General features: G+C 36.6%; 3 protein-coding genes across 15 annotated transcripts in view; all 3 read left to right on the forward strand.

Moving 5' to 3' along the window:
• The window catches only part of CADPS2 (calcium dependent secretion activator 2), a 746,428-nt gene that overhangs the window by 211,325 nt on the left and 511,464 nt on the right, over nucleotides 1-23,639 (forward strand). The gene's annotated exons all lie outside the window — the stretch shown is intronic.
• On the forward strand, nucleotides 17,150-18,846 carry RNF148 (ring finger protein 148). The gene is made up of 2 exons (XM_043965485.1): nucleotides 17,150-17,265; nucleotides 17,923-18,846. The coding sequence occupies exons 1-2, from the start codon at nucleotides 17,197-17,199 to the stop codon at nucleotides 18,844-18,846; spliced, it is 993 nt and encodes a 330-aa protein (XP_043821420.1). The 5' UTR covers nucleotides 17,150-17,196.
• Nucleotides 22,358-23,485, forward strand: RNF133 (ring finger protein 133). The gene has a single exon (XM_043965484.1). The coding sequence runs from the start codon at nucleotides 22,358-22,360 to the stop codon at nucleotides 23,483-23,485; it is 1,128 nt and encodes a 375-aa protein (XP_043821419.1).

Below are 23,639 nucleotides of genomic sequence, written 5' to 3' on the forward strand. Positions count from 1 at the left end.
TTTAGAACTTAGAAATCATCTAGCCAGACCATCTTATTTTTATAGAAGCTAAGGGACTTAAAACATTTGGTCAAGATTACACAACTAGTTCATATAACACTTTTAAAATGAGAATTTTAAAGCATTTTATCAGTGGTTTGGTCCTACATATTTTTCTTAAGGGACAGTGCCAAGATATCTTACATCGTCTCACAGAATTACAGATATTCAGTCTTAGAAGAGGCCTTTGTAGCCACTTAGCATAACTGATTCATTGGGGGGAGGGGAGAGTCACCTTTGCTAATCAGGATCACACCTGACAAGTAATCATCTGACCTTTAATTGAAGATGTCCAATGAGTTCAGGAACCCACTATCTCCCAAGGCTGCCTATTCCACTTTGAGATAGTTCTAATTGTTAGGAAAATTCTCCCTCTTGCCACAAATAAATTTGCTTTCTTGCAAATTCACTTATTGTTTCTAGTTTTGCTTTCTGAGGCCAAATAAATCAAGTCTAGTCTAACTCGGAGGTAACAAACAGCCTTTCATACATTCAGAGTTTCTCATAATTGTTTTCTTCTTCCTGCTCAAACTTGCTATTTAAAAAAAAAAATGGCCTTCAGTTAGCATGATCTTGAGACCCGTAACCATCACAGTTGCCATCCTCTGGACATCTTCATCTTCTCAATGTCCTTTTGAAAATGTGGAACCCAGAACTGAACGTATACTGTAGGTGTGGTTTGACCAGGTAACGTGTTCTATTTCCTGCCTTATTTCTTCAAACTATGACTTTTATTTTAATGTATCATAAGTGTTCACTTTCTTGGTTATTAAATACTGTTCACATGTTGAGCTTTTACCTTAACAAAAGATATTTTTCAGAAAAAAATTCTATCTAGCCATGCCTTCATATCTTATACTTTTCAATTAATATTTTTAAAACCTAATTCAGAATATTCAATTATCGTTGTTAATTTGTCTTATTGGATTCAGGCCAGTATCCCAGCCTCCCAAGGTCTTTTTCATTCTTGACTGTGATATCCCATGTGTTAACTGAGTAACCCAGTTTGGTATCATCTGTGAACTGATAAGCATAGGATTGACATCTTTATCCAAGAGATTGATTAAAATGTTAATCAGCATGTGACCATAAATAGATCCCCGAGGCACAACATGAAAGATTTTCACATTGAACTTTTAAAGATGCCTACTTGCATCTAGCTGCTGACCCAGTTATTAATACACTAATTGCCTTATCATCTAGTTTACAAGTGATACAGTGGATAAAGTGCTGGACCTGGAATCAGTAAGACTTCACTAAGCTCAAATCCAATTTCATACCCTTATTGGCTATGTGACCCTGGACAAGTCATTTATTCTCTTTCTGCTTCAGTTTCCTCATATATAAATTGGAGATAAGTATACCTATCCTCCAGGGTTATTATGACAGTCAAATGAGATTATATTTATAGATTGCTTTAAAGACATTTAAGTAATGTATAAGTTCTGCCTAATATTGTTGTTATTGTATCATCTTTCCCATAATATTTTCAAGAATCTGTAAAATACTTGTTGAGAGCTATACAAATTACATCTTTGTCCTTCAGTTTCCTCAACTTTAAAATAAGGGGATTTGATTTAATGACTTTTTAAAAAAATCATATAAGCATCTTATTATTTTCAAGTTACATGTAAAGATAGTTTTCAACATTTGTTTTCACAAGATTTTAGTTCCAAATTTTTATCCGCCCTCCCTAAGACAGAAAGAAATCTGATATACGTCATATATGAACAATCACATTAAACATATTTCTGCATTAGTCATGTTGTGAAAAAAGAATCAGAACAGAAGGGAAAAACTTCAAAAAAGAAGAAACAGAAACAAAAATACAACAGTATAGTTCAATCTGCATTCAGAATCCACAGTTTTTTTTTTTTTTTTCTGGATGTGGAGAACATTTTCAATCATGAGTTCTTTGGAATTGTCTTGGATCATTGTATTGCTGATGGACATTGCCTTGATTTCCAATTTTTGCCACCACAAAAAGAACTGCTATAAATAGTTTTGTACATACGGCTCCTTTTTCCTTGTTTATGACCTCTTTGGGATACAGACTTAGTAGTGGTATTACTGGGTCAAAGAATATGCACATCCTCATAGCCCTTTGGGCATAGTTCCAAATTTCTCACAAGAATGGTTGGATCAGTTCACAACTCCACCAACAATGCATTAGTGTTCCAATTTTTCCACAGCTTCTCCAACATTTATTATTTTCTTTTTTGTCATATTAGCCAATCTGACAGGTGTGAGATGGTACCTCAGAGTTGTTTTAGTTTGCATTTCTCTAATCAGTAGCAATTTAGAGCATTCATATGCCAATTGATAGCTTTAATTTCTTCATCTGAAAACTGCCTGTTCATATTCTTTGACCATTTCTCAATTGGAGAATGGGTTGTCAGTTATTTATGCCATAATACATGGTCAGGTTTTGTATAGGTGCTTTGCAATGATGAGAAAATGGCATTTTCTTTCTATTCCCATTCACTTTTCTGCAGAAGTCCATCATATCTAACTATTCTAAAATCTCTTTCATCTCTTTAACCTATGTTGATTTTTTTATTGTTGTTTTGTTGTTCATCTAGGTCTAAGAAGGAAAATTTGAGATCCCTCACTAGTATAGTTTTGCTGTGTCTTCCTCTAAGTCCTTTAACTTTTCCTTTAAGAATTTGTATGCTTTGCCATTTGGTGCTTTTTAGAGTTGATATTCATTCATTGTCTAAGATAACTTTTAGCAAAATGTAGTTTCCCTAATTATCTCTTTTAATTAGATTTATTTTTTTTCATTTGCTTTTTCTGAGCTCATGATTTGTACCTTTTTTTTACAGCAGCTAAAGCTTAGCAGATTCTGCTCTAGCTCCTTATTTTTACTTTGTGCATTTTTCTGTTTGGAGTGTATTTCTTGTAATAACATATTGTTGGATTTGGGTTTTTAATCCACTCTGCCATCCATTTTCATTTTATGGGTGAGTTCATCCCATTCCCAGTTATGATTACTATGTATTTCCCTCTATCCTCTTTTTCCCATTTATGCTTCTCTCTCCATACATATACATACATATATATATATACATATATATATATATATATATTCTTTTATCCTGTCCCTCCTCAACAGTCTGTTTTGCTTCTGCCCTCCACCTCTCCCAGTCCACCCTCACTTCTATTATCCCGCCTCGTCTTTATCCAACTCTACTCCTACTTCCATGGAGGGCAGGATAGAGTTCTGTAGCCAACAGTTGTTATTACTCTTTTGGCAGTTGCTCTGGTCTGTGGACAAGTACAAGTACTCTTCTCAGTCCTAGAACTATGAGCAGAACCTCTGTACCCTTTCTGTAGCAAGTGGTAGCGAACTAGTTTTCCTTTTAGCTCTAAGACTTTGACCCTGAGCTGTGGTGGCAATATGACAGAGTCCTGCACCCAGTGCCAGCAAAAGGTCCCTTGTGATCTCCTTCTGACAAATTGTCTGATCCCCTTACTGTGGGTTGAGAGCTGCAGAAGCTGCTGCAGCTGCCGCCACTGAAGACTCCATTATTTTCCCCACTACTACGCTCTCCTCCCCAGCTTCATTTTAGCATCCTATTCCCATTACCATCAAATCGTATAGGGAAAAATACCTTGATTGTGTTTTGACTGATTATCAGAATGTAAATTAGATATTCCTCCATAAATAGATGAACATGGAATATATACAATTCAGTCAAATGTTTAATGAAAGAACCCTTTGGTTCAATGCTACTAAAAATATTTTAGTATTACAAGAACTTTGAGAGATATACTATGTCTCTAGTACTATCTGATACAAGGACATCCTATTTTCCTTCCTACTCATAATTATAGTTTAGATCTTTAATTCCAAGCATTATAGGTATACCTATTTTAATCATGTATCCCCCAAAATCAGAATTGTTATTTAATACACTTATGCAAAATAATAAAAATAATCTAAAATACATATATCTAAATCTTGAGTTATCATAAAATATTTTGTAATATCTTATTCCAATGTACTAAAAAAGGTAATGGGGCAGCTAGGTGGCGCAGTGGATAGAGCACCGGCCCTGGAGTCAGGAGGACCTGAGTTCAAATCTGGCCTCAGACACTTAACACTTATTAGCTGTGTGACCCTGGACAAGTCACTTAACCCCAATTGCCTCACCAAAAAAAAAAAAGAACTAAAAAAGGTAATGCTTCTCATATAGTATCTAAAATATTTAACCAGCTTTTACAAATTAACTTTTTCTTTATTACCTGAAATAGATAAGTACTGCAAATTTTATTTTTTTCATAATGAACCACATTTTTTTTACATTTTTCCCATTCTAATCCTGTATTTCACTGCCTTCCATACTTTATATTAGAATGAATATTATTTGGGACAGTAATATATCAAATGTAATCCTCAGTATATAGTATTTTTGTTTTGCATAATTTTTTTTATTAGAATAACCAACTCAAAATGAATGCAAACAGTTAAGAGTATGCTTATTTTTTAAAAAAAATATGCCTAGTAGCCTCAAAAATTAATTCCTAATCATTAGCTCCTTTTTCAATTCAGTAATAACTAAGCATCACAAGAGTCATGTATGAATAGTAAGATAAACATTAGGAATGTGGCTCGACTGGACAAGTTGTGGTATATGAATACAATGGAATACTATTGTGCTATAAGAAATGATGAGCAGGAGGAGTTCAGAGAAACCTGGGGGGTCTTGCGTGGGCTGATGATGAGTGAGATGAGCAGAACTAGAAGAACATTGTACACAGTAACATCAACATTGAGTGTTGATCTACTGTGATGGGCTATATTCTTCTCATCAATGCAATGGTACAGAAGAGTTCCAGGGAACTTGTGATGGAAGAGGATCTCCAAATCCAGGGGAAAAAAAAAAAGAACTGCGGAGCATAGATGCTAAATGAACGATACTATTTCTTTTGTTTTTGATGCTGTTGTTTTTTTTCTATTTTGAGGTTTTTCCATCATTGCTCTGATTTTTTTTCTCTTATAACATGACTAATGCAGAAATAGGATTAATGTTATTATGTGTGTATATATGTGTATACACACACACACACACACACACACACACACACACACATATATATATATATATATATATATATATAAAACCTATATCAGATTACCTGCTGTCTAGTGGAGGGGGGAGGGAGAAAAATCTGAAATTGTAAAGCTTGTATAAACAAAGCTTGAGAACTATCTTTACATGTAACGGAAAAATAATACTTTATTCATTAAAAAAAAAAAAAGGAATGTGGCCCGAATGCCTTTAGATTTTAGTATTCTAATAGTAACTTTTCATAAATTAGAATATTAGGATGTAGAATATTTTTCTACATTTTTATTTAATACATTTTTATTTAATAGCATGGTTATACCATATAACTTGAATAGTAACCTGAAGACATTTTATTCTCCACTCATACTTCTGCCATGTTTAAAAGACACTACAGTTAATCCTTCCAAATCATGGGGGTTATGGGCACAGCAGCCTCACGACCAGGAAAATCTTGTTTTGTTTTGTTTTGTTTTGTGTGGGGCAATTGGAGTTAAGTGACTTGCCCAGGGTCACACAGCTAGTAAGTGTCAAGTGTCTGAGGCCGGATTTGAACTCAGGTACTCCTGAATCCAGGGCCAGTGCTCTATCCACTGTGCCACCTAGCTGCCCCTGGAAAATCTTGATAAAAATTTTTGGTCCTCCCCTTGTATCAGAGGATTCTTAATTATTATAGTATTAAAAGGTAAAATGTGTTGATGGTACAGAATATTATGCATGCATTTTATGCATTTTTAAGTTCTTAAACATTTTCTGTGGCATTTGCTAGCCTTTGTGTGTCATCTGCTTCTGCAAAAATACCCCCCAAATTCCCTGGGATAGGGAAAGTTGCACAATGGAAGGGATAAAAGTATTCTTTTTCACATTGTTTAGAATTTTATTTTCAAATTCCATTTAAAAGCAAATTTTGACAGCAATTATTTTTAAAACTTTGTGTTCCAACTTCTCTTACTCCCTCCCCATCCCCTATCCCAAGAACTCAAGCAATTCAATGTAAGTTATACTTGAGCAATCATGGAAAACATCTCTACATTAGCTAGGTTGTGAGAGAAAATAGATAAAAACAAGACTTGAAGGAGTTGTCCAAAAAAAAAAAATGTGTTTCAGTCTGTTTTCAGATACCATCAGTTCTTTTTCTGTAGGTGCATTTCAATTTTCATAAGTCCTTTAGAGTTATATTGGATCATTGCCTTGCTGAAAATAACCACATACTTCCCAGCAGATCATCTTACACTAATTGCTTTTATTTTGTATACAGTACATTTCTCTCTGCCTCAGTTCATGTGGTTCTTTCCAGGTTTATATGATAGCATCCTGTTCATCATAACTTTTATATAGTACCTTAAACTTGATAAAGAATTTTCTTCACAATAGCCCAGCAGAGTAGGTACCATATGTTTTGCCACTGTAGTCAATCACATAACTATTTCCCTCCATCCTATTCCTTTCCCATGATATTTACTACATTTTCTATCTTATTTTCCCTATTCCTCCTCAAAAGTCTTTTGCTGCTGACTGCCCCCTCCCCTGCTCTACCCTTTCTTCATTCACTCTTCCCTCCTAATCCTCTTCCCTTCCTACTTTCCTATAGGGTTCAATAGATTACTCTTCCCAATTGCGTATATATGTTATTCCCTCTTTGAGCCCTACCTACCTCTCAACCCTATTTTAAGGATGTCATCATGGGTTAGCTAGGTGGCACAGTGGACAAAGCACCAGCCCTGGACCCAGGAGGCCCCAAGCCCAAATCTGGCCCCAGACCTAAGACACCCCACCCTGTTTACCCCACAAAGAACAATAATAAAGAAATTAATTCTTTACAGATATCATCCCTTCATATTCAGTTCAGACCTGTGTCCTCTCTGTATTCCTTACTGAGAAAGTTTTTATGAGTTGGAAGTATCATCTTTTCATGTAAGAATGTAAACAGTTTAACCCTTTAATGTCCCTCATGGTTTCTTTTTCCTGTTTACCTTTTTATGCTTCTCCAGGGTCTTGTATTTGAAAGTCAAGTGTTCTATTCAGTTCAGGTCTTTTCATCACAAATGCCCGAAAGCTCTCTTTTTCATTGAAATCCCATCTTTTCCTCCGAAAGATTATACAAAGTTTTGCTGGGTTAAGTGATTCTTGTTTGTAGTCTCAGTTCCTTTGCCTCTGGAATATCATATTCCATGCCCTCCAGTCCTTTAATGTAGATGCTCCTAGATCTTGTTTTATCCTTATTGGAGCTCCACAGTATTTGAATTCCTTTTTTCTTGCTGCTTGCAATATTTTCTCCTTGACCCCCTGGGAGCTCTGGAATTTGGCTATAATATTCCTAGAAGTTTTCCTTTTGGGATCTCCTTCAGGAGGTGATTGGTGGATTCTTTCGATATCTCTTTTAACTTATGCTTCAATTTTCCCTTACAATTTCTTGGAAGATGATGTCTAGGCTCTTATTTTGGTCCGTGTTTTAAGGTAGTCCGGTGATTTTCAAATTCTCTCTCCTGGATTTATTTTCCAGGTCAGCTGTTTTGCTAGGAGATATTTCACATTGCCCTGTATTTTTTCATTCAGTTGCATTTTTGATTTCTCAGAAGGTCACTAGCTTTCATTCGTTCAATCCTAGTTCTTAAGCAATTATTTTCTTCAGAGAGCTTTTGTATCTCTTTTTCCATTTGGCTTTTCAAACTGTTGACTTTTTTCTCATGACTTTCCTACATAGCTCTCATTTCTCTTTCCATTCTTTCCCCCCTCTCTAAATCTTCTGTCTCTCCTACTTTCTCTTCAAAGTCCCTTTTGATTGCTTCCATGCCCTGAGACCAGTTCATATTTTTCTTGGAAGCTTAGGGGCCCTGAGGTTGTTATCCTCTTCTGAGGGTGCACCTTGATCTTCCTTGTTGCTTGAAGAAACTTTTTTATAGTTCTCAACTTGCTCATCTTGCTGTCTTTTACTTGACTTTTAACTCCCCACTGGGGGGGGGGGGCTGCTTCTAGGTTACAGTACTGTCCACAGCTTCAGAGGGTCCCAGGTGTTTTGGTTTGAGGGAGGGCAGGTTTTTCTCTTGCCTGGCCTTTTCTCTGGTCAGAAGATAACCTCAAGCCAACTTACTAAATAACCAACCAGCAAAGCTTTCTGTGCTGTGGTTCTTAGCTTTGATGAGTCTGTGCCCCCCCAACCCCCACCCCCGGGTCTCCCACTGCTCAGGATTTCTTCCTGGTTCCCTGCTGGGGTGGGAGGGCTGAATTCCTCCCTAGGTCCCACTAACGTCCCTGCACTTTCCCCCCTGGAGAGCTGTTCAGCCCTCTCAACTGACCACAAGCTCAGTTCCAGAGGACGCTGGTGCTGCAGCTGATTCAAAGTCTTGGTGGTTAAGTTCCTCTGGTGTGGCATGCCTGGGGTCTCTGTCAGAGCATTTGTGGGGTTGCACTTTACTCTCAGCCCAGCATGGCTCCCTTTAATCTGTCTATGGCTGGAAAATAATCTCAGTCCATATTTTTGTAGGTTTTTCTGCTCCAGAGGTTCTTTTATTGCTGTTTTGGGGGTAATTATATCAGGAGCTCTGTGAGTTTAATGTCTTTCCTCTGCCATCTTGGCTCCACACCCCACAATATTCTTAAGACCAGGAAGCTAGGTGGCATGGTGTATAGACTGCTAGGCTTGGAGTCAGGAAGACCAGAGTTCAAATCCAGCATTGACACCTATTGGCTGTGTGATTTTGGGCAAGTCACTTAACCCTGTTTGTCTCAATTTCTGTAAAATTATCTGGAGAAGGAAATGGCAAACCACTCCAGTATCTTTGCCAAGGAAATCCTAAATGAGGTCTTCAAAAGTTGAACACAGTTGGAATGACTGTACAACAACATTCTTGAAACCACATAATTCTTTTTGGGAGAAAAGAACATATAGATTTTAAAGATGATATAGTAAAGATATAGTAAAGATGACCTTTTCTATGAAGTGGAATAAATAGTGTGAAATCTCATTTGAACCTGGTTACCACTTTGAAGCTAGACAGTTTATAGAATAACAATACTATAGAGAAAAACAACTGAAAATCTTTAGAACTCTTGCCAGTGTTGTCATTAGTAGTTTTTTTGTTTTTGTTTTTATTAGGAAACATTCTTCTGTGTGTGTGTGTGTGTGTGTGTGTGTGTGTGTTTGTGTGCGTGTGTGTAGTGGCAGCGTTATTTCAATTTGTTTTTTCTTTAAATGTTCATAGAGGAGTCCAAAAATGACCTATTCTTTCTGTGGCTAGGATAATGTTACCTAATCATCTCCACAGTTATCACAGAATAACAGCATCCTGTGTCATAAACAGATATGCCAGGGGCTAGTTAGGTCACAGTTCTGAGAAAATTCAGCTTCCCTGAGAATTGACATTCCAGGTGAGAGATGAATGTTAGCAGTGTGGGTATTGAAACCTACCTACAGCTCTGTTTGCTGTTCTTTTCTAATATGTTGAAAAATAAATGAATTTCTAGAGTTCATAGTGATCGTGAAAGGTGGTGCTGTGTCAAATACAGTAAATGATAAAAATAAACACCTCAAGGTTTGTAAACACCGAGACCATAGAATGGCTCTCTACCCTGACAATTAAGCCTCCTTAACCTTCCATCTTTAGGTTCAATCCTTCCCCATGCCACATTCATAAGAGAGGAGATAAAGGTACATTGTCAAAAGCTTCTTGACTGAGCAATGATTTCATCTTGCTGTTGGTCCCATTCTGACCCTGGTCCCTGAATTCTCAGTGACTAGGTTTCTTGGTTTGTGATAGTTCTAAAGCACAAATGTATCTGACCTTGTCACCTCCCTGCTTAAAAAGTCTCCAGTGACTCTCTAGTGACTATCATAAAGCTCCAATGCCTCTATTTAGCATTCTAAGATCTTTACTATATGGGTATAACCTGCTTTTCTTTGCTTACTATCCATTATTTCCTTTCCCACACTCTTTTGTTCCAGCAAAATTGTTCTACTTATTCCTAAAGAAAACATTGCATCTTGTTCCTCTCCCTTCAGTTCCGACTCTTAGAAGCTCTAGATTCCTTCAAAACTCATTTCAAGTGTGACTTTTCTAATCTCTCTAGTGGCTAATACCCCTCGAATTACTTTGTATTTACCTTGTATGTTCTTGGTATGTACTTAGAGGAGAATGTGTTGTTTCTTTCTTTCTTTTTTTTTTTTTGGCGGGGCAACGGGGGTTAAGTGACTTGCCCAGGGTCACACAGCTAGTGTTAAGTGTCTGAAACTGGATTTGAACTCAGGTACTCCTGAATCCAGGGTTGGTGCTTTATCCACTGTACCACCTAGCTGCCCCTGTTTCTTCTTACAGAATGTAAGCTCCCTGAGAGGAAGATTGTGTCGTTGTTGTTGTTTGTTTCTTTACTTTGTATCCCTGGTGCCTAATTTAGGAGATCCCGTGGTAAAAAAATTGTTTACTCTGTTCCCCATTGGTTGAATTTCATGTCTTATACTCCATTCTCTACTGTCTGGTTTTCTGTTGCTGAATCTTAGCCTCTTAGTGTTATCATCTCTCTCAACCCTAATCACTTGCTATTTGCATGCCTGATGGGACTACTAATGATTTTGTCTGCAGTTTGGAGTATATACCTATTCAGTTACTCCATTCCTCCTTGGGCACATGTTCTACCTTAATTTCTAATACTGTAAATTGGGTGAGAATACTAATGTCCCACTCATTCTTTTTCCCCTTGTGTTTATCCTATGGCTGTAAATTAATTCTCTGCACTCAAAACCCAGCCATTTTCCACCCAAAAAATAGACATTAAACATTTATTTGTTCTGTGGGTCTGTTTGGACTTCCAATCTAGGCCTTTAGCAGTCTTTATCATCCACTGTCAACACAGCCATGGTTATCAGAGCATGTAACTACTAAAGTAATTAAGAATTAAATGTTTTTAATTATTTGGTTCTGTGTTTGAACATAACAATTATTTTTTCCTGACTCCTTAAGAAAAAGAGAGAGGTTTTTATTCCATGGTTGGGGGAGGGGGTTAAAAAAAGGAGTAAATTTATAAAAACAACAACAACTCTGCCATTCTATCTGCATCTATTGAGAGAGGACAGAACAAAAGGGAATGCAATTAATTTGTTGCAGGGGAAATTTATGGCAAAATTATTAGACTATCATGAAACTTTGTCATTTAGCATTTGAATGAAATGGAAATGAAAAGGAATGGTTATCAGTAAACATTTACTTAAAGTAGAATAATCTTGTTATATGCATTATTTAGCATTTACATGCTTAATAAGCCTCTCACCACAAGAACCAGCTTTCTTCCAAATCCCATTATAATGCTTTAAATTTCTCTCCAAAAACCCTACAATTCTTTTTTGATCTTAACTTTTGCTTATTTTGAAAAACATCCCAATAGGTGCTAATTTTTATGAAAATGGTACTTTTTTTTAGCATTTAGAGAAAATCCTAAGGAATAAATTTTCTAAACAATGACAATGTTTTATTAGACATAATTTTGGTAAAATGTGATTTATTGTGTATATTTTCATTAATGTTTATAGTCTATAATTTAATAAAATTTCTTAGTGAAATGTATAAAAATATCGGGTATTTTCTAAAACATTTTCTAAGGTACCTCCAGGTTCAAACATTTTCTGATCACTGTTTATATTTTCTTACAATTTACGCAGAACAGTTTATATTTTCTTACAAATTTATGCAGAACTATTGCCTCTCCTCTATTATTACTATACAGCTTTTTCAGAGATGCTTGCTGTAAGATTGGCCAAATTTGTAAGCACTATAAAAGAAATGCCTAATTAGTGCTTTCTACTTTCTTTCAAGGTGTAAAAAGCAATGTGAACAAGCTTGAAGTAGAATGAAATATAGTTCCTGACAATCCTCCCTCCCTATTTTTCCTGAGTTCTACCCATGTATCCCCCAATTGCAAAGGACAAAATAGAGATTAAGTACACAATCCTTCAAATATGCCTCCTTCTGGTGCAATATACCACCCCGGTAGAGAGAAAGCCGTCATTGACTCAAGCCTGGACTATTGCAATATGACCTTCTGATTGGTCTTCCTTCCTTAAGTCTCCCCTCCCTTTAGTCTGTTCTCCATTCAGCTGTCAAATTAATCTTCCTAAATTGCATGTCTGATCATGTAACACACATATCTCCCTTCCCCACCCCCTCTCCAATTCAGTAAACTTCAGTAGCTTCCTGTCACTTGAAGAATCAAATATAAAATCCTTTCTTTGGAGTTCAAAATCCTCTATAACCTGGCCAGCTCCTATCTTTCTAGTCTCCTCATTCTTTAACACCCCCCGCCAAAAGTACTCTGTCATCCAGTGACACTGACCTCCTTCCTGTTCTTTTTTTGCAAGACACTATCTCTAGACTCCTGGAATTTCCACTGCCTCTCCACCACACCTAGGAATTTCTACCACCTGGTCTTTCTGGTTTCCTTCAAGTTCCAACTAAAATGCCACTTTCTGCAAGAAGTCTTTACAAAACCCCCTTAATATTAGGGCCTTCCCTGTGTTAATTCGCTCTAGTTTACCTTGTTAGATATTTTATTCATAATTGTTTTTATATTGTGTCCCCCCCATTAGACTACAAGTTACTTGAAAGTTGGGGCTATTTTTTGCCTTTCTTTGTATGTCTAGTACTTAGCACTGTAAAATGTAAAATTTCTTCATTGATTAAATCAAAGCCTTTGAGTCAATTTCACACTCATGGCCTAGCAATTAGATTGTGAGGCTCTTGAAGGCAAGGACTGGCTTGTGAAACTGAAGTTAGGAGGGTCTGAGTTCAAATTTCACCTCTGGTATATAATGGCTATGTGACCCCTGAGCAAGTCACTTAACCTCTCTTTTTCTCATCTGTAAAATCAGAATAATAATAGCACCTACTTCCTAGAGTTGTTGTGAAGATCAAATGAGACAATAATATAGAACACTTAGTACAGTGTCTAGAGGATAAGTTCTATAAAAGTAGTATCTATTAATATTAATATTATTATTGCTGTTATTGTTATTTCTATCCTAGCTCTTAGCTCAGTGCCTGGCAAAGTGTAAGTAAGTGCTCAATAAAAGCTTCTGGACTTTCCTTGATATACTGAAAATTCAAAATAAAAATAGATCTAAGCATAGTGAAAATAATAAAGTATTTAATATCCCCATGGAAACTGTTCTTTATTTAAAACACTATCAACACTATAATAAGAACAAATGCTAGAAGATCAAGGATACAAAGATCAAAGATACAAGGAGATTGTCTAAGCCCACTCTGAATCTGCCTAGCCTTGAACCCATCACCATCACTCCAGAGTAGTACTGAAAATGACTTTCAAGTTAGTTGATATACATAAAATGTTATTGATTACTTAATGATATTTACTTAATACACAAAATCTACTGATAATTACTTAATATATATGATTGTATTGATTACTTAATGATAGTTGCCATCAAGTTATATGATTCCAGTGGAAAACAGTAAATAACCTCATCTTTTGGAAACATTCTCCAATGACATCAAAATGTCATTTTGTTGCAATACATGTAATTTGCACCAAGGAGAGGCTTTGAGTATCAATATGGAGGTCAGCCTGAACAAATAGATAAAACTAATTAATTCTTTAAATTACCTTGGGCTTCTCCAGACAACACATATCATTTATAAAAATATCCAAGAGAAAGCTGAGACTGTGTATTATCACGCGCTGAAGTTCAAACTTGAGAGACAAAGAACATTTAACATCTATGCAATACAAGTCTTAATGTATACTTGATGTATAGCACAATAGCAGAGTTAGATGTTATCTAAACAAAAACATGTAGAATATTAATGAAACAGAGGGCTCATCAACCACTTCTTCCAAAATGAGGAAAAGTTTTGATTGATATTTTTAGTGAACACAATAAGCAGGTTAAAAAGTTAAAAAGATATTTACGGAACAAAAAGACTTCCTTTGATAAATAGTAGTAAAGACTGGCAACAGGTGCATACAACTGCCTTTGTTAGATCTGACCAAAAGTATTTTCTTTCCAGATGAAGCCTATTAAAGAGCTTACATTCAAGAGCAAAATCAAAAGACATGGCCAATATCCATATGAACTAGACTATACAAAGAAGCAGTTGAATAAATTGAATAAATGGCTGAGTCAGATTTGTTTATAGAAACTAGCTCATGAAATGATTCAGAATCAGGTTGTTGCTATTAGAAATAACAGAAAGATTATCCTTAAAGGGAGCCTTGGTTTATTAATTGATGCCTATTATGCAACATGTCAGAAACTGTAGTAGTATGCACTTAGGAAAAAAATTAGCATCTACTGGATATCTAGAAAAACACAATCAGTAGCTAGAATTCTATACCAGAAGCTTGGTATCCTTTGTAAACTAAAAATGACAAATTTCCTTCCTACTCATCCAAATCTCAAAATATTCTTGAGACTTCAGATAAACCAGTGGAGAACACAACACAGAATTGTAGATATAACTGTTACTTATAGCTATCAGTACATAATTTTGATCCATAAAACTTCTAGAATATCACTTAATTGACTCTCCACCATAATCTCCAAATTTCATGGGGAAAAAAAATGCCAAACTGGGAGCCCTAAATGAAAGAAATCTCATAAATATGTGGAAAAGTTACAAGTTGTAGACTTTGCTACTAGAGATATTCTGGTCATGTTCAGGGAATCTACAAATGAGTTTACAATCTCATTCCCTTATTCAGTTATGAAAAAGCAATCATTGTATTCACTTGTGCAGGAGTCCACATAATATTTTAAATCATAGAATAATAGCTGAATAGACTGTTCTAATACTAGAGCTATGATTCTATGAAATCCTCAGACCTATCTTATCCTCAGTTACATCTGAACTCCATCAAAATAGAAGAAAATGATGTAATATTATTAACAACACTAAATATAAAAAGTAGGATAATCATTTGTTCAAAAGCCATTTCTATCTGAATTCAATTTAAAATATAAAAATAATTATTTCAACAATATTTAAAATATGCTTATGTAGCACTTTAACATTTATAAATTACCTTTCATGAGTTTCTCTTCTTTGATCTTCATAACAATTATATAAGTGACAGTTGTTATAATCTATGAGTATAAAGCTCATCAATCTGAGTTCAGGATATTAAAGAATACTATGATAATGAGAGCCATAATGGAATAAAAATATTTACTTTATTGGAGTGAAGTTACAGTTTTAACAATAGGGTGAGGTCCCAGTCGCATCTCCCAGAAATGTGTTTTGGATCTGGATAGAGGCTTCACTGAATTAGACCAGAGCTATATTTTTTATGTGAAATTGAAGTCTTTTTTTTTTAATGGGACCCAGCTTCACAATTGGATCTTGTAAAACAGTTGTTACCCAGTGGATTAGCACTTGGATTGATAAATAAAGGAATTTGAGGGGAGGGAGCAAATGAGCTCTGTCAGAGGTCACTATATCTGAAAGTGAGGGGAATGTTTTGGAGGTTTAAAGGGAATCCATATGTATATATGTAAATAAAATCTCTAACAATTCCCTGCCAGGTAGAGGTCCCTATTTCATATATGAAGAAATTAAGACTCAGGGTTTTGTTGAGGTTCAGTTGTGATCTTCAGAATGTCATACAACAAATGTTAATGTCTGGATTCAAACTTTGATCTTGGAATGCTCATTTTGAGGAATGTGTGTGTGTGTGTGTGTGTGTGTGTGTGTGTGTGTGTGTGTGAGAGAGAGAGAGAGAGAGAGAGAGAGAGAGAGAGAGAGAGAGAGAGAGATTCAAACTTAAAGATATGGTAGGAATAATTCCAATAAATAATTTATAATCATATAACAAGATTCCTTGTAATGGCCCAAAATCTTTTTTTTTGTTGTTGTTGTGGCAATGAGCGTTAAGTGACTTTTCCAGGGTCACACAGCTAGTAAGTGTCAAGTATCTGAGGCAAGACTCCTGGTCCTCCTGAATCCAGAGCCAGTACTTTATCCACTGTGCCACCTAGCTGCACCGCCCCCCCCCCAAATATTTTAAAATGTAAAAAAGAAATCCAGCAACCTAGGACAAATAACTTAGCTTTCTATTCTTCACCTTGGGAGAAATAATCTTATTTCATATTCATGGTGAGGTCTCTGATTACAATAATGGTATTGTCTTCATATTTTGTAGCTTTACTTTATTTTGACTTGGTCTTTATCTCCATATACAGATGTTAATATCAATAGTACATCAACTAACTGATGTATAAGAAGTATTATAGAAATAGGAACCTATAGTTAAACTTTGTATGTAACTCAGTGCCAGGGATGATACTTTCTTTTGTTTTGTTTTGTTTTTAGTGAGGCAATTGGGGTTAAGTGACTTGCCCAGGGTCACACAGCTAGTAGGTGTTAAGTGTCTGAGGCTGGATTTGAACTCGGGTCCTCCTGAATCCAGGCCCGGTGCTCTATTCACTGCGCCACCTAGCTACCCCTGTGATGATACTCTGAAGGAGTAATCACTCAATTATTATTCTTGTTGAAAAGTTTTATCATTGAATTTTAGGGTCAGAAATCCAACCCTAGTGGTTTACAAATAAGAAAACCGTGGCCCATAGAGACTGAGTACATCATCCAAAGTCCTAAAACTGGTTGGTCTCTAACCTCAGACTAGAACCCAGGTAATAGGTTCATAAATTCATACATAGATCTATAACTGGAAAGGACCTTAAAGTTCAATTAGTGCTAGCCCCTCATTCTATTTATAAGGAACCTGAAGCCTGAAGAGGTTGAAAAATGGCCGAGTTGGAATTCAAGCACTGACCATCAGTCTTCCACATCAAAAGCCAGTGTTCTTTCTACTGCCCTATGTTGACCTTGACTCCCAGTCCTCTGTTATTTCCCACTTATTACAATCCTCTCTGATGGACTGTGACATTGTATGTACTAGAGAGGCACGCATAATCCAATGGGTGTTGCTAGGAGACTTGAAATCCTGGTAGGGTCACTCATAGCAGGACTGACTTGAAGTGAGGATTCAAACTAAAAGCAGTCCTACTTTAAACCTGTGAAGACTGCTGTAGCTAGCAGCAATGTCATAGTAGCAGACCACCACCAGCTGCCTGCCATCTATGGCCTACTTGATTGTAAGTAAACAGGCAGATTTACTTGACAGAATGGCAGTAAATCAGCCTAACCAGGTAAGTCTTCCCAGAGCTTCTCATGGTTTCGTTATTTTTGTGCACATAAAGAGGGAAAGGGGGGTAGGGAGTGGCTATCTTATAGGCCTCTCTTGTTTAAAGCCACTCCTTTGTTAGACGGTTTGGAGCTATCACTTGATCTACAATTAATTCTATACAGACATAGATTGCTTATGAATAGATGATGATTATTTTTTTGTCTTAGATATAGAAACAATGTATAGAAAGATTAGTTGGCAAGTTGCCACCGTCCCAAGGAACTCCCATCTTTTTTCTTCTCTTTGTTAACATACTTAACATGGTCTAATTGATAAAGTAAAAGATAATGCTTAGTTATTGCTACTTAGCCAATAGGATAATAGTATGCAAAGAGCTCAAATAAACTCATGGATTGGTTTAAGTATATCTGATGTCACAATCTTGACATTTGTAGGTCATAATTTTCTTGAAATCACATTGTAATAAGCCTTTTTTATTATACATCTTTATGAAAATCTTCAAAAAATAAAAACACTGAAGGGAGGAGGGATGCCTTGGCTCCATGCAGACCTTTTCCATTTTGTTGTTTTAATTAGCTCTGGCCAGAGATTGAAGTCAAATACTTAACCTTTTGCATTTTGTTCATATTTTGTGTTTTTCATGTTCGATGTTTGCCAGGCAAATGGAGGAATGAGGCTTTTTAGGCTGACTTCTTGGAAACGAAGTTTTGCAACTTCTTGGCTACTGAGGTTCAGCATCTTCTTACTCCTTAGCCTTCCAGACTCAGAAGGAAAAGCTATCTGGACTGCCCACTTGAACATAACATTTCAGGTGGGAAATCGTATCATATCAGAGTTAGGGGAAACTGGAGTATTTGGAAATCATTCTCCTCTGGAAAAGGTGGCTGGTGTGGTAGTACTTCCTGAAGGTTGGAATCAGAATGCTTGCCACCCCATGACCAATTTCAGCAGGCCTGAGCCGAAAGAAACCTGGCTGGCCCTCATTGAACGGGGAGGCTGCACCTTTACGCACAAGATAAAGGTGGCAGCTGAGAAGGGAGCAAATGGAGTAATCATCTACAACTATCCAGGTACTGGCAACAAGGTTTTTCCTATGTCTCACCAAGGAACAGGAAATGTTGTTGCAGTGATGATAGGCAACCTGAAAGGCATGGAACTGTTTCATTTGATTCAGAAGGGAGTCCATGTCACCATTATAATTGAAGTAGGGAGAAGACACTTACCCTGGCTGAATCACCATATCATGTCCCTGTTTACCTTTATGGCGGCCACTGTTGCCTGCTTCTTTTTGTATTGTGCGCGGAGGCCCAGAATTCCCAGCGCTGCTCTCAGGAGACGCCGGCAGATAAAAGCAGATGTCAGAAAAGCCATCGGTGATTTGGAACTGCGTGTGTTAAAAGAAGGGGACAAAGAAGTTGACCCTAATGGAGACAGCTGTGTTGTGTGCTTTGACGTATACAAGCCCAAGGATACAGTGCGCATTTTAACTTGCAAGCATCTTTTCCACAAGGCATGCATTGATCCCTGGCTCTTAGCCCATAGGACATGCCCTATGTGCAAATGCGACATTCTTAAAGTGTAAGGAACTAAGGGAACATTCCAATGATGAAACTGAATCTTACAAAATCTAGTATTGAATGAATTATTGTTTCACTTCAGCTAGAGATACGAATGAACTCCTTATAAACTAAGACCATGCTTCACTAAAGAGTTAGTCAAATTTTTGTGTCCATTTTTCTTTGTCCATCTTGATAATATAAGCTCCATAAAGAAGGATCAAAACTCATGTATGATGATGGTCTTCTTTTGTAATAAAGCCCTAAAACATTTTAACCCAGTAAAGTGGATGGTACAGTTTTTAAAAGTCTAGTTTCTAATTCATCCAACTTTTTCTGTGATACATAAACCACTGTCCTCCCATTCTTTTCCACCTTCTTCATTCACACACCACATTACTCTCTCTGCTAGATTTCAAGGTTTCAAGATTCTGAGGTGGAGTAGAGATGCAGTGCAAAGAAGATTGACTCTGTAGTTAGAGCCCTTAGGTTCAAAACATGACTCCACTTCTTCATACTTGTATAATATTGGGCAGATCACTTAACTTTCCTCTAATTTCCTTAATTGTAAAATTAGGGTGTTCCATGGACTAGGTGACTTCTGACATTTCTTTCACTTCTAGAGTTATTGTCATATTTCATTGATATGGAACCTTCTACACCTTTAAAAATCAGAGTCCCTCCATGCTTTATGACATAGGTGATCTTTGTATCTTTGGTATAACCAAAACTTTAAAAAAACAACTCTCTTCTCCTTAAAAACAAATTGAGAAAATACTCAAAGTTCACATGTAGTTAGCATGCTTTATTGAATAGAAGGAAGACCATAGATTTAAAGAGACCTGGGTTCGAGTCCCATTTCTGTTCCATGCTGGTTGTGTGACCCCTCAGCAAAGCTTCTAACCCTTCAGTGCCTCAGGTAGAACAGTTACTGATCTGCATTAGTAGAGGGAATTTGCTAGCCAATTATTTCATATACCAATAAAATCATAGATCTAGTTGGGGGGGAAGGGTTTTGCTGAATTCTTTGTAAAGAATCCTTAAGTCTTTCTGTCTCACTCTCATCCTCTCTGTGCCTCTCTGTCTCTTTTCTTTCTTCCTCCCTCTTCCTTTCCCTCTTTTCTGCTCATCTCCTCCTCTCCTTATCTCCCTGCCCCTTTGTATGTCTGTGTCTCTCATATTATCTCTTTTTCTCTTTGTTGCTCTTATCCTTTTTGTCTCTGTCTATAAAGACATGTAGGAACATACATGTGTGCACATATTCTTGTTCTTGTCATCCTGGCAACATGCTTCTCTAAAACTGATCAAGGTCCTTGGGCAGAAGATACACAATCACTCAAGTTGCATACATAAAGCCTTTGTGCCTTGGTGTAGGAGTTACTAGAACTTGTGTTCCATGGTCATAGCCCCTAGTCCCTAGAAAGAGTCTAAGATCATCCTTCTAGAAGTGTGCCAGGGATAGCTCTATGTGTGTGTTCTTTGGTGTTGATTCAATCTCTGAATCAGCAGTCATTTAGGAACAGCTAGAGAGGATGAGTCAAGAACAAGTAACTAACATTTTCCCTTTCATCTTGCCTCCCAGAGTCTCATTTTTGACAGGCTTTACATTTCCAGATAGAATATATAACAGAGAGAAATTTTAAGCTTACATTAAAATCATGAATGTTATCTTTGTGATCTGATTAAACAAGTTATCAATTCCTAGGTTTCATTACCTATTGATATATCTACAGAAATTAATATTTTAGGGGAATGACAAGGAGACATGAGACAATTTCATGGCCTGTTTTGAAAATTGATCATTATGAATCTTAGTTTTTATCTTGATATGTTTTCATAAATTTCCTTTTTTAATGCAAATTCTTATTTATCTCTAGGTAACTTTTCACCCTCTTTTTGATGGTGCTATCATACACTACATTTATGAATAGTTAAATTTAATGAAGTCATGTTAATCTTAGATACCAGAGGATTCAATACCAAAGAAAAGTGAGATAGTGAGCAAGAGTGGATCAATGACATTCCTCTCCAATGACAGAATATGTAGCTTTAGGACAATCTCACCAAAATAAACAACAGTAAACATAGAACACCATGGAGGTGAAAAACCAGACCACCACCCCCTGGGAAAATTCAGGGTAACAATGATAAAGTTTTTCTTAGTTCCTTCACAAAGTCATTTTTTTGTTTTGAGTTCTTACTAGACAGTCAACATCAATCCATGTAGAAGTTAGACAGATGAGAACAATAGAAAGAAAAGGACAATTAAAAATAATAAAATAGCCTTACTGAGCTGCTGAAATGGTTCATTTGGGGGAATTCTTATTGATGGATGACCCCTTTGACTTCTAATACAGCAATTTAGGCTTTCAGCATCTCTCCTTAAATTACATTTAACTACCACAGAATTAGTACTTTTCACTTAGGTTGATTTTTTTCCATTAATTTGATAATACACTATACTGCTAAATCCCTTTTTATGGATGATAAGCTGCTAAAGCCTTTTTTATTCTTCCCAACCCCCCATCTCCACTACCAATACGTTTGTAAAATTAATAGTTTCATGACACAAGGATGAGATTTCTTCTGGGAAACTACAGGTTTAGGTTGGTGTTTTGAATTTCTTTTTTTGTGGAGGAGGGGGAGCTTTAAAAAAATATACAGCTTTTGCTTTTACATGACTTAAAACCACAGAACCAAAAAGAGTCACTAAAAAACAGTGATCAATCAAAAAGGATCTCTTCAGTGTCCCTTAACCCCTACAAAATGAGCACATTGTTAAATATTTAAATGTGAGTTTTTAGACATGATAAAAAATATTTTACCTATTTCTGTTGATTTCTAGTCTGGGGCTGAGTCCAAAAGAGTCCTCTATCTCCATAAACTTGATTCTATTTGACTATAATATTACTTCCTTGATAATTTGTTCATAAAAGCAAACAAAACGCCAACCCATTTCATTTTACCACTGTGCTGTAAGAAGAGAGTAATTCATTTTGCCCATAAAATATTATTAACAATTTTGTGACTTTAGTTTTACAGCCTGGAAGGTTTTTAAAAGCAGGATATATACTTGAATTTCCCATTTTGTTTTTATTTTTAGTTAATGTCCTTGGAGGTTAACTACCTGCCAGTATTATATATAACTAAGCGATAACATTTTATATGACAATATAGAAGTCACCCCTAACAACCCTTCAACCGTTTAAGCCAATAAAATTTCAGTGTGAGCTAAAATCTTTTATGATTGGCTGAGTTGTCTCTGATGTCACAATCACTTTACCCAACATCAGTCTGTAGAGACTTAGTGGGACTGGATTTTTTTTTCCAATATAAAGTTTTTCTCATTCTTACCCTCAACATCTCAGACTCATAAGAAGTCTTCAAGAATTTCCCCCCCAAAATGTGGGAGGGTAGTAGAATGTGTTTTCCCCTTGAAGACTCTTTTCTTTCTATTGTTTCAAGTTAGTTGCCACCAGATGTGGAAGCCACTTCTTTTTGCTTGGCTGGTTCTTAAGTTACTAGGCAAAGGGAGAAATGAATCTAGTTAAAACAGGTACTTGGAGAACCAATGCTGCTTCTTCCTGGCTTTTGGAATTCACTGTCTTTCTGCTTCTTAGTCAGAATTATTGCAAAGCAAGTGCAATTTGGACTGCTTACATGAATATATCATTTCATGTGGGAAACCGGATGTTATCTGAGCTGGGGGAAACTGGGGTGTTTGGAAGAGGCTCCATTTTGAAGAGGGTGGCTGGAGTTGTAGTGCCACCAGAGGGAAGGAACCAAAATGCTTGTAATCCCTTGACCAATTTCAGCAAACCCAAGGACTCAGAAATGTGGCTTGCCCTTATAGAGCGGGGAGGTTGTACTTTCACACAGAAAATCAAAATAGCAGCAGAAAAAGGAGCCAATGGGGTGATCATCTACAACTTCCCGGGAACTGGCAACCAAGTGTTTCCTATGTCTCATCAAGGAATTGGAGATATTGTGGCAGTCATGATCGGCAACTTAAAAGGCACAGAGATTTTGCATTTGATTCAGAAGGGAGTTCATGTAACTGTCATGATCGAGGTGGGCAGAAAGCATATCATCTGGATGAATCACTATTTTGTGTCTTTTGTTATTGTCACAACTGCTACCTTGGCCTACTTCATTTTCTATCATATTCGAAGACTCTGGGTAGCAAGGATTCAAAATAGAAGATGGCAGCGGTTAACAACAGATCTTAAGAAAGCTTTTGGGCAGCTCCAGCTGCGTGTTTTAAAAGAGGGGGATGAGGAAACAAATCCAAATGGGGACAGCTGTGTTGTGTGCTTTGAAGCATACAAGCCCAATGACATAGTGCGTATTCTAACTTGTAAACATTTTTTCCACAAAAATTGCATTGACCCCTGGATTCTAGCGCATGGCACATGCCCTATGTGCAAATGTGACATTCTCAAAGCTTTAGGTATTGAGGTGGATGTTGAAAATGGTGCCGAATCTTTGCAAGTCTTAATGTCAAATGTATCAACTACTGCCACATCACCTCATGGAGAGAGTTCTGGCAATGACCACCGTTCTGTAAGAAGATCAGATAAAGTGACCCATGGGGAAGAATCCTCTTCTTCAGGAAATGATATTCAATCTAGTTCTGTAGCAGTAGATGTTCATCCTTTACCTTGACAGCATGCCCTTTGGAAGAAGTGGATTAAACTTGTGTTTATCAAATCAGGTCCAAAATACCGACAAGCAGTTCTGTCTGTCTAAAGTGGGAACATGTTTTTTCTTTTGTTTTTTGTTTTGGGTGTTTTGGGTTTTTTTGTATCTCTTTTTTGTT

Source organism: Dromiciops gliroides, chromosome 5, assembly GCF_019393635.1.
Source record: "Dromiciops gliroides isolate mDroGli1 chromosome 5, mDroGli1.pri, whole genome shotgun sequence".
NCBI lineage: Eukaryota > Metazoa > Chordata > Mammalia > Microbiotheria > Microbiotheriidae > Dromiciops > Dromiciops gliroides.

What these genes read in the sequence shown, in the direction of transcription:
- RNF148 (XM_043965485.1), top strand. Translation starts at nt 17,197, where the DNA reads ATGGCCTACTTGATTGTAAGTAAACAGGCAGATTTACTTGACAGAATG. An exon ending in CAGTAAATCAGCCTAACCAG is followed by an intron (nt 17,266 to 17,922) that starts GTAAGTCTTCCC and finishes GATGTTTGCCAG; the next exon opens with GCAAATGGAGGAATGAGGCT.
- RNF133 (XM_043965484.1), top strand. Translation starts at nt 22,358, where the DNA reads ATGAATCTAGTTAAAACAGGTACTTGGAGAACCAATGCTGCTTCTTCC.